Source organism: Plasmodium relictum, assembly GCF_900005765.1.
Source record: "Plasmodium relictum strain SGS1 genome assembly, chromosome: 7".
Taxonomy (NCBI): domain Eukaryota; phylum Apicomplexa; class Aconoidasida; order Haemosporida; family Plasmodiidae; genus Plasmodium; species Plasmodium relictum.
In genome coordinates this window covers 69,279-81,752 of record NC_041685.1, presented here as the reverse complement: position 1 = coordinate 81,752, position 12,474 = coordinate 69,279, and the positions used below count along the sequence as shown (strand labels likewise).

The following is a 12,474-nucleotide window of genomic DNA, read 5'->3' as shown; positions in this document are numbered from 1 at the left end:
TAAAATAAATATCCGTATATACACAGCATACTTTATTCTTCTGTTTTCTGTAATCTTGCTTTTGCATTAATAACTGAAACATTAATTTGCTTTGCTCTTTCAATTATTTCTTTTCTTTTTTTACTTGAAACATTATGAGCAATTTGTACGCAATATTTTGAATTGTTCATAATTAATGGTTCTAATTCCTTAACATTTCTTACTATATATTTATATTTATTATTTGGTAATAAAAATCTTGTTTTTTTATTACTACCATAACCAATACTTGGCATTAAGTTTGTTCCTTTATATCTTCTTCTTACACGACAATCAATACCTCTTGGTTTTCTCCATGCTGGCTGTAATCATAAAAAAAATAAATATACATAAATATATATGTATAAATATATAAATATATTTAAAGTCAAACATAAATTTATTTTTGTAAATATTTAAAAAATGTTTTCCATTTTTCTTATTTTTTGTAAGTTGAATTTTATATAGTTGATACAAATTTTTACACTTTTAATTTTTTTATAATTATTTTAATAACATATATATATATATATATATATATATATATATATATATATATATATATTAATATTTCTTCAATATCATTATGTTTACCTTAACGCGCAAGAATCTATTTGATTGAAAACGAGTAAATTTTTTGGTTCTCTTTTTTATAATTTTTCCTACTTTTTTTACTGCCATTTTTGTTAACGTACTTGAATAAATATTATAAAGAATAACAAATTTTTTAAATTAAGTTTAATATATATGTATATATATATATAATTATGTTTTATGTTATTTTTATTTTACTTTTTTAATATATATTTTATATTTTCTATATAACCTTTTTAAATAATTTAATAGATAACTGGATCTATTTTTTTTATATTATTTTTTATTTATTATTTTTATTTTTAAATTTACAAAAAAAATTTTATATAAAAAAAAAAAAAAATATATTTACATGTATTAATAGGTGACTGCAAAAAAAAAAAAAAAAAAGTAATAAAATATATGTCCCATAAACAATACTATTTTTCTTTATATAAAAATATTTTAAAAAATTTAATTTTTTTTTTCATATAATAATTATTTTAAAAAAAAAAAAATAGGTCATTTATATCATAAAAAAAATGATTATAAAAGATTTTTTATAAAATAATAGTTTATTCAAAATTTTTTTAAAAAATTTATTGGTTATATAAGGGGTATTTTAACCTCTAATTTTCTTTTCGACATTTAAGATTTATTAAAAACATAAATTTGTTATAGTGTATTTTTGTATTCTTAAGAAGAATAATAACGTTAAATTTAAAAGCTAAAAAAAAAAAAATAAAAATATTTAAATAAAATAGATAGATAAAATTTTTTAGTTATAATAAAAGACTAAACGGATAAAATCTCAAAGATTCATATTAAAATTACATTGAGATATTTAAAATATAGAAACAATTTATAATATATAATTTTTTTTTTTTCTTCTTTTTTCTTATTTAAAAAATATATGGAAACAATTACCTTAAAAATTAAAAAGAAAAGAAAACAATAACAAAAAAAAGATATAATATATTTCATTCCATGATTATTTTTGAAAATTCAAATAATTCTGTCTATAGTTTTAAATTAATATGGAAATTTCTAAGTAAAAAAGTTCATATAAGTATGGGAGACTTATAAATTTATTCTTTTTTTCAGTTCTTTTATATTAATTTTATTTTATTTAGTAAATTTTACCTATGGTAGTAAGGTTAATATGTATTTTTTTTAAAAAATATTATATAAAATTGTTTAATTTTTTTTATTTATTTGAGATGCCTACATTATTCTTTATAAAGTATTAGGTGTAAATAGGACATTTTTAAATTTTGATTCACCTCTTAAAACTATTAATCCGACATCTCCTAAATCATCAAAATGTTCATTAAATTTTGCGTTCAATATCATTTCATCGTTGAGAGTAATATTTACATTTGATCCATTGTAACCAATTTTTAAATTATACCAAGAATTATATTTAACTGGTATATGTGTTGATGCTACTAATTGATATGGAATTCCTTTGGTGATTTTCATCAAATATAATTCTCCTAACAAATCTGAAATATCTAATATAACAGATAAAAAATCATCAGCTGATAAAACCCTAAAGATTATTCCTGCTTTTGATAATTTCTTTAAATTAATGGATGATTGAAATGTATAGGATTTCATTTCATCACATATATTTTGTTTTTTAAGAAGTACAATTGATGGAATAACTAAATCTCCTTCATTTTTTTGTATAGAATATAAGTAATTGTCTTCATTATTATTATTATTATTATTATTTAAAATATAGTTAAAATTAAAGTTATTTTGAATTTTCCAGTAAGAGTTGAAAGGGATAACCCAATTATTGTCCAATGGAACATTAAATTTTTCTTCATATTTTTTGCATTTTTTTTCATTTTGTTCAATATTATTTTTAACTTTTTTTGATGTTTTATTTTCGTTTTCTAATATTTTTTCTTGATTGTATTTACCTATAATTTTATTGAAAATATTATTTTTATAATATTTAGCTTGATACAAGGAACCTATTATGATTTTATCAATAAATATTTTATCTTTACAATTATTTACCCCAAAACCTAGTAGTCCACTTGTATCATTTTTCGTTTCATAACCATTAACGTATTTTCCATTTAAATACGACCTAATATATTTATATCCAAAATCAATATATATTTTAGTCCACATACCCAATTGATATGAATCATCTATTTTTTTTTCATTAATTTTTTTGCTTTGTTTCCCGTCGATCACTTCAACAAAATAAAACTCTTTCCTATTTATTATAAAATTATTATAATTATTATAATCTTTATATTTAAATATTATTCCTACATTTCCTTCATAAGGAATCTTTGCATCTACCGAAATGAATCCTTTGTATAACTTTGTGTATCTATAAAGTAAATAAGAACCATATAAATCTTCATTTGATTTTATGAAACTATCATTAGTTATAGAAGAAAAAAGATTTCCATTTGTATATTTTTCTATCTTCCAATTAGACGATCCGTTGATACTTTTATTACTGTCTATAATTATATAATTATCATTTATGTTTATTGAATTGTAACTTTCTTGAAATGTTTCAACAGTAATTGGTTTAATGTTGAATAACGATTTTTCTAATCTTTGTATAATATATTGTTTTTTTTTTGTAATGATATCGAATTGCTTAATTAAAGACAAGACAGCAGATTCATTTACCTTCAAAAAAGAGTCATTATTATTTTGTTCTATTCGAATATATGATAATTTTTTATTTAAATTATTTATAGAACTTTTTTTGGTAAATAAATCCGAAAAAATGCCTTGAGTTTTTCTTGTTAATTTTTGGAAATGATCCTTTTTCTCCTTGTAAGATTGCTGAAATCTATCAAATTCTTCTAATAAGTTTTCATCTTTAAAACTATCAGGAATGATTTCCTTTAATTGTTCTCCTTTTTTTTCAACTGAAAAAAAATTTTCTTTATAACTTTTTGTGTTATATACATTATGCATATTATATAATTGGTTTTGTAAAACAGCATGTTTTTCGGGTACTAAAACAACAGGAGGATTTTCAAATAAATTTGAATTTATTTGAATGAAGGAAAAAAAATCATCTTCTAAGTTTAGTGATTTGTTTACATTATAAGTTCTTGGAAAATTACAAATAACTCCATTTGGTTTTGATATATAGTAAGAATCTTTATTTTTGTTATCAGTTATAATTGATTTTACACCATTTCTTGTTATGGTAGCTGTATTATTGAATGACTGTGTAATATTTCTTAGTTTTCTTATCGCAATTAAGCCACCATTATTTGTTATGATGCCAGAGTGAATAGCAGATTTACATATTGATGAATTTGGAGCATATATATAAGAACCAAATACTGCGTTATCATTAAGACAAAACGGCAAACATCGTGCATTTATTACCTCTACATTATCAAAATGGATGCTTTCAAATGTATCATCACATGTTAATAGCATAGATGGATATTCCATAACTTCATTTGGTTTTCCATATTTAATATATAATTGAATATTATTACAAGTTTTTCTTGTCCATTCAGATAAATTAATAGAAATATTTTCGTTTTTGTACTTATCAAAGAGTGCAAAAGCATCTATAACAATAGATTTTTCATTACTCATTGAATTGGATGATTTTATTCTTGTTACTATAAAGGATCCCGCACTAAATTCATAATTTTCTTTTAAATTATTGTTACAATTTATATCTATATCAGAAATATATCTTTTAGATAAATCTGTTTTTGTTAATAATGCATGTTTATCGTCAGTGACTATTCCTCTATATCCTTGGTACAATTCCTTGTTGCTTTCATAATTAATAAAAAAATCATCTGTATCAACTAATTTAATATCAGTTATTCCTTTAAAGGTATTATCATTCATATTCGTTGGTAATATTATGCCACATTCTTTGTAATTTCCTTCATTATTTTTAACACTTTTTACCATTACCTTTATAATGCCTCCACTATCAATGAGAAGAAAATTAGATTCTATTGCTGATGCACACATACTAGATTTCATATCATAACAAGAGTTATTTTTTTTAAATACAGTGTAATTTTCTTTTGCCAAGCATTCAGAAGGACATAAAAATTGGAATTCCTGATTTTTTTTAGTAATATTTTCAAAAGTTGATAAGCAATCTATTTTTTTTTGAATTTGTGTATAACAAACTTTTTCATATATTGTTGTATACAAATATAAAGAGGATATTACTTCTTCAGGAAAAAGTTTACTACTCCAAAATAAAGTAAATGAAGGTTTTTCTTCTTTTGATGATATTTCAATATATAATGGTACCAATTTATTTTTGGGTAAATAAACAAATGTACTCGTTATACTTGTATCGATTTGTGTGTCAATATTAGAAATAATTTCTTCATTATCTAATTTTATAATTAAGTTTCCCTTTAAATTTCTTGTAGTAAAAGTATAATAATTATCATCTGGTATGTTAAGGAAACTTTGAATTATAATTTTTATCTCTCCACTTTCTACACCTAATTCATTCAATGTTTCTTCATTTATTTCTAACTTTTCTAAAGGAACTCTTAATAAACTTTTTTTCTTTTTTATATCAATACTATCATATACTTTCATTAAAGCACCTGTACCATAATCATTTAATGAGGAAGATGTATTTATTAATAATTTTATATCATTCATTAAATTACTCACCTTTTCCTTTTCTTTTTTCATTTCTTCCTCTACTTTTAAGATTATTTCTATCTCTTTTTCTAATTCATTATAACTACTTATTAAAATACTAGATTTATTGTGCAAATTTTCTAAATATTTTGCATTCACATTCTCTAATTTCTTTTGAGAATATCTTGTTTTCATTAAATTCATTTCTTCTATAGTATAGGCTTTCATTTCAAATTCTTTAGTAGATAATTTATTGCATGTAAAAGAAAACAATTTCCCCCCAGCCATTTGTGCGCAATTATTGTTTTCATTTTTTAAATGTTTTTCTTCGTCAATTTTCCACATTTCAGACTTTTCATTTTGATCAGGGGCACATATAGAAATTATTAAAAAGTTTTTATAAGTTTTTAAGCACATTCCATTTTGTGTTTTTAATCTTCCATTATTAAAAGATAACCAAACCATTTTGCTCTTAAAAAATAAAACGAAAAAAAAATGTGAGGAATAAGAATATATATATTCGTATGCATTTTATATACAAAAAAAAAAATGACAAAAAGAATGTATGAAAAAAAATTATATATAACATTAAGTATATCTACATATATCTCATATAAAAAAAAGAGAATTTTTCTTAGAATACAACACTAAAAATAATATTTTCTATTTTAAGAATTGTAATATATTTTGCAATCCAATTTTAAAGTATCCTAGTTTTTACAATTATTTTGATATGTATTTTTTTAATTATAAAATAAAAGAAAATGCATATAACAGTAGGTAAATAAAACATATTAAAGCAATGATATAATTATTCATAAGGTGTAAATTGCACATTTGTAATGTTTTCTCTTTTTATGTTTTCAATTATTTTATGTATAAAATTTAGAAGTATAAATTTAATTTGAATATTATGTAAAATTTTGCAAAGAGCGCATAATCAATTTTATAGTTATTACACTTAAAGCAGAAAATTTTATATTTTACTATTTCATATTAGTGCGAAAAATTTTTGAATTATTATATTTCTTTCTTAATTTACCTCATTTTCATGCGCTATTTTATCACATTCATCCGAACCTATTTCAAATTTGTTATTTTCAATAACATTTTCAGGATATAGACAATACTTACTTTTATATTTTAAAAATATTTTATTAGATGAATAATCATTGAAATTTCCTTTACATAAGTATAACAAAAATAATATAGATACTATTGAAAAAAAAAAATTATTCATTTTGCATATGCTTTTTTTTTTTTTTATTTAGTTGCAATTAGACAAAAATAGAGCAAAAACAAAAGCAAAGAGTAAAAAAACAAAAACAAAAACAAAAAAAAAAGTAAAAGAAAAAACAAAATCAAAAAAAAAAAAAAAATTAAAAGAAAAACAAAAGAATAAAATAAACATAATATAAATATAAAAAAATTGGAGAAGCATACATCGTTGATTTATATTATTACTTTTTTCAACGTCTTAGAACTCGCTAAAAGTTTACATGTGTAATAGAATAATATGATAAAGAAAAAAAAAAAAAAATTCGTTTAATTTTAAAATGAAGATATTCCATTTTTTTTGTTACAATATTATTCTTTTAATAACTTTTTAAAGAAAGAATACCTAGAGCGTTATTATGTATATAGTACTAGGATAGTGATATAATTCATATAAGTACGTGTGTAACTACACAATTTTATTTGAAGATTTTGCAATGTTGTAAAAAAAAAAAAAAGTACATTAAAAAAAAAGAAAAAAATATAAATGTATAAAATTACCACCTAAAATATATGGTTGCATAAATTTTTGATAGGAGAAATTTTTTTATATTGTATAGTATCATTTTAAAAATATGGTAAAATGTGATTATTTTAAATTTTTATTAAATTTTGTTAATTTTTATCTTCTGTAAAATTATAACATATATATATATATATATATATATATATATATATATATATATATATATAAATATAATCATTGACAAAATAAAAAATTCCTTTACATATTTCAACAGAAATATATGCTGAAAACATAAAATCTTTAACAATTACTAAAATATAAATAATAAAAAAGAAAAAGTATATATATGTAAGTATTCGTAGATGTATCTTTATAAAATGGTAATAAGGTATGCATATACATATATATGTAAATATATATATGAATTAATATTCTAATAAAAACATAATAAATATAAATACTTTTAAGGATTTAAAATTTTTTTTTTTTTGTTTATATCTAATTTTTAATTGAAAATTCGTGCATTACAAAAAAAAAAAAAAAAAAGAAATATATATATGAAAATAAATAATTATGATACATACCATTATTTATATTGATATAATTTATAATATATAATAATATATTATGTCTCGTGTTATAATTATTGTGTTTTTTTTTTTTTTTTAAATATTTTTTTTTTAAATTAATTTTTACATTAAATTTTTTTTTTTTATTATTATATTAATATATATAATATTTTTAAATATATGTATATATATACACATATATATACTTCTTAATATTATTTGTTTCAATTTTTATAATTTCTTCTTAAAAATAACAAAGAATTTTAATAATCTGCCTCATATCCTTCATCTTCTCCTTCACCTTCATTTGATTCAATGCCGACTTCTTCATAATCTTTTTCTAAGGCAGCTAAGTCTTCTCTTGCTTCACTAAACTCTCCTTCTTCCATACCTTCTCCTACATACCAATGAACAAAAGCTCTTTTTGCATACATTAAATCGAATTTCTGGTCCATTCTTGAAAATACTTCAGCTATAGCAGTAGAATTACTAATCATACAAACTGCTCTCATAACTTTTGCTAAATCACCTCCTGGAACAACAGTGGGTGGTTGATAATTAATACCACATTTAAAACCAGTAGGGCACCAGTCGACAAATTGAATAGTTCTTTTTGTTTTTATAGTGGCAACAGCTGCGTTTACATCTTTTGGTACTACATCTCCTCTATACATTAAACAACAAGCCATATATTTTCCATGGCGTGGATCACATTTTGCCATCATATTTGCTGGCTCAAATGCTGAATTAGTAATTTCTGCCACCGACAATTGTTCATGATATGCTTTTTCAGCACTTACAACTGGTGCATACGAGGATAACATAAAATGAATACGAGGATATGGTACTAAGTTAGTTTGAAATTCTGTTACATCAACATTTAATGCACCATCAAATCTTAATGATGCTGTTAATGAGGAAATCACTTGAGCTATTAATCTATTTAAATTTGTGTAAGTTGGTCTTTCTATATCTAAATTTCTTCTACATATATCGTAGATAGCTTCATTGTCAAGCATAATTGCTACATCAGTATGCTCTAATAAAGAATGTGTTGATAAAACTGAATTGTAGGGTTCGACTACTGCAGTTGAAACTTGGGGGGAAGGCCAGCAGCAAAAATTTAACTTTGATTTTTTTCCATAATCAACTGATAATCTTTCTAACATTAAGCATCCAAAACCACTTCCTGTACCACCACCAACTGCACTAAACATTAAAAATCCTTGTAAACCTGTACAATTATCAGCTAATTTTCTAATTCTGTCTAAGCATACATCTATGACTTCCTTACCTATTGTGTAATGTCCCCTTGCAAAATTATTAGCAGCATCTTCTTTTCCTGATATTAATTGTTCAGGATGAAACAACTGACGATATGTTCCAGTTCTTACTTCATCTACAACAGTTGGCTCTAAATCAACAAAAACACAACGTGGAACCTAAAAAAAAAGACAAGCATTTAATGAATTAAATAATAAATAAAAAAAAATAAAATAATCATCTAATAATTCCTTGAAAACGAAAATAAAAATTATTAATACTTAATAAGGTACAAAAAAAAAAAAAAAAAAAAATTTTTTTAATTAAAAAAAATTCATTAAGTAAAAAATATTTTAGAAAAATAAAATAATTTAAAACTAAATTTAATAACGTTTTAATTTATTACATGTTTTCCTGCGCCAGTCTCTGAAAAAAAAGTGTTAAAAGCATCGTCATTTGCTCTGGCAGCTTTATCAGAAGGCATTTGACCATCAGGCTGTATTCCATGCTCTAGACAAAATAATTCCCTAAATTTTCATTTGAAGTAATTAAAGAAAAAAAAAAATTATTTATATAAATTTTGAAACATTAAGAAAAAACTTATAAATACAAATAATAATTATAGCTCTTATTTTACAAAGTTATATTAAAAAGCAATATAAAACAAAAGTAAGTATGGATACATGTAAAGAACTAAAATTATATTAACTATTTAAAGAAATAATCAAAATGTCTTGCTCAATTTTAATAAAAATATGGATAAAAATAAAAGAATACACGAATAAATAAAAGAAAAAAAAAAGTGAAATAAGGAATGAAAAAATGTGCAAGAACATTATGATCTTTTTACCAGCACGCATTTCCCACTTGTATACCAGCTTGTCCTACATGAATACTTATTACTTCTCTCATTTTTACTTGATTATTAGAAAATAAAAAATTCTTTTTTTAAAATAAAAAAAATAAAATAAAAAAAAATAAAATGAAAGGAAATTATATATTTAATTATATAAATATTTATTTTATTTATTTATTTTTTTTTAAATAATTTTTTTATTTTATTATTATTTTTTTTAATTCTTATATATCTTATAATTCTTTTCTTTGTAAAAAAATTGTTATGCAATCATTAAAACATTGAGAGTGCAGAAAAAAAAAATAATACTCTCAGCATAATCATTTATTTACATATGAAAACTTTAAAATCGCAAGATTTTTTTTTTTTTCCCCAAAAAAAAAATCTTTACACAAATATAATTATGGTTGAAATTATTTTTTACTTATTTTCAAATACTTTAATCTTAAAGAATTTTTTTTTTTTTTTCCCATTAACATGGATATGTTAAATGTGAAAAAATATTAATTTTTTATAGCAATTTTGTGTAAAACTTAAATTTTTTTTTTTTCATACATATGCAAAAAAAAAATTCTGTCAGGGTGTAAGCTAAGTGGTGCGTTGAATAAGAAGTTTTTCTTACTCTTTAATAGTTTTCAGACAAATTAGTCAGGATAATAAAATGTTTTAAAATGAATTCTCTATTTTATTATATATCATGTACATATAATAAATTTTATTTAAAAAAAAAAAAAATTACATTTATGTACTTTTACCAAGCTTTTTTCATATTTGATTTTTTAAAAATTATACACGCACGCGTTTTATCACTTAAATGTATATTTAAAAAAAAAAAAAAGAAAAAAAAAAGTAATATAAAATGTTAAAAAAAAAAAAAAGTTAAAATACTGAAGTTTTTCACTGTTAAATGAGTAAAATGTGTTTTATAATTGATATTTTTACTTTTTTTAAATTATGAAATAAGTTATGGATTTAGAATATTATTAATATGTGCTAATGAAGCCGATGTATGTTATTCTTTTTAGTTATTATAATTAAAGATCATAGGATATATGAGTTTAGTAACCATATAAGAAAAATACTTTTTTTTTTTTTTTATTTACACACAAGCAAGTTCTATTACAAATAAATTTAGTTCTGGGAATGAAAAAAAAAATAAAAATTATAGTACTTTTATTTTCAATCCTAAATCCATTTTTTTTTTTAAATTTTTTATGTATAAATTTTGCTGTATTTACTTTTTTTTTCTTTTAAAAAATCACAAGTTTCCACTTAGACGTACACACACTTTTTTTTTTATGTTTACATATATTTTAGTATAAAGATCTTTTTTTTTTTGTGCCTTTGGTGGCTCGAAAATTCATAGGAAGTAGATAATATTTTTTTAATCTATATTATAAATAAAACATAACCCTAAAAACTAATTTTATTTAGTTCATTTTTTTTTTTTTTATTCGTATTTATTTTTTAAATGAGCAAGTAAAAAGTTTAATAATACAGAAGCATTATTATTTCTGATTAAGAGAAACTTATATGTATTCAATGAAATGAAAAGGAAAAGAATAGTATTTTAATTTTCCTGTTATGGAAATATCAGAGAATACAAAAATAAAACAAATTTTTTTTTTTATTTTACATTTTCTTAAATTTCTATTAAATTGTTCACCTAAATAGGTATCTTCCTTATACTAAATTGTTCATCTCAAAAAAGAAAAGAAAAAAAATAGAAAGTGTAAATATTTAAAAGCAAGAATAATTTTAATATTGATAAATCTAATTAAAAAGAATTTAAACTGCAGAAATATATATATATATATATATTTTATAATTTTTTTATTTAGTTTGATATAAATATAATACAGAGTGTATAGTTTTTTATGAGTATCATGATAGACTCATTAAGTGTAGCTTTCTTTACATCATTTTAAAAACTATTAATTTTCAATTGGAATTGTTCACTTAATTAAAAAACATAAAAAAATTGTGCACTTAAAAATGTGTATTTTTTCTTTTTTTTCATTGATATTATAGCAATTCATTTAAATATATTTTACAAAAAATTTCTATTTAACATTTATAAAAGTATCAAGAGTAAAAATTATTTTTGTATTTCTGTTTGAGTTCAAAATAAATGAAAATATAACTGCTAATACATCTTTTTACTTAATGTTTTCTTCAATGAATGACATAAAAATTAAAATGAGGGAATATTATATCCACAATTCTATTATTTTATTTTTTTAATTATTTACATATATTCTTATACAGTTATATATATATTTTGTACATCTACGTACTTTGTAAGTTATATCTTTATTAATTATGCATATCTTAGTTTTTGGTAGCATTAAACATAATAAAAAAATAGGAAATCTTTTTATAAAAATTATACTTTTAAACTTATACTTTATCATAATGTTCAAAACATTTTTTTTATTTGATAAATTCTTTATTATGACAAAAAAATAAAAAATAAAAATAATTACAATTTTATGTGTATTTAAAAGAAAAATAAATTATAAAGTTAAGCCTTAAATTTTTTAAATGTACTTTTAAATTTCTATTTAATATGAAAAATTAGTAAATCTACATAGTTTTAAGAAAGAATTTAACTTCACATAATTAAAAACGAAAAAAAAAAATTAAACTATTTTTAAAAAAAATTTTCAAATAATCGAACCGAGCAGTTAAAATTTTCACAAATTAGTATCAAAAAGAAATATATCTTAAAAAAGAAAAAAATATATAAATTAATTTTTATACATGAAAAGATAAGAAAATAGAAAAAAATGTATCCCTTTTAAAAAAAGACATAAATT

General features: G+C 20.5%; 3 protein-coding genes across 3 annotated transcripts; all 3 read right to left on the bottom strand.

Moving 5' to 3' along the window:
• Positions 1-32: 32 nt before the first annotated feature.
• On the bottom strand, positions 33-699 carry RPL32 (60S ribosomal protein L32, putative; the record flags this gene model as incomplete). The annotated part of the gene is made up of 2 exons (XM_028675689.1): positions 33-341; positions 613-699. The coding sequence occupies 2 exons, from the start codon at positions 697-699 to the stop codon at positions 33-35; spliced, it is 396 nt and encodes a 131-aa protein (XP_028532253.1).
• A 1,128-nt stretch (positions 700-1,827) lies between these two features.
• On the bottom strand, positions 1,828-6,466 carry CCp4 (LCCL domain-containing protein, putative; the record flags this gene model as incomplete). The annotated part of the gene is made up of 2 exons (XM_028675688.1): positions 1,828-5,697; positions 6,269-6,466. 2 exons carry the CDS (start codon positions 6,464-6,466, stop codon positions 1,828-1,830), a joined length of 4,068 nt encoding a protein of 1,355 aa, XP_028532252.1.
• A 1,333-nt stretch (positions 6,467-7,799) lies between these two features.
• PRELSG_0700900 (alpha tubulin 1, putative) lies at positions 7,800-9,711 on the bottom strand (the record flags this gene model as incomplete). Its single annotated transcript, XM_028675687.1, has 3 exons — positions 7,800-8,978; positions 9,206-9,326; positions 9,650-9,711. 3 exons carry the CDS (start codon positions 9,709-9,711, stop codon positions 7,800-7,802), a joined length of 1,362 nt encoding a protein of 453 aa, XP_028532251.1.
• Between the last annotated feature and the right edge of the window lie 2,763 nt (positions 9,712-12,474).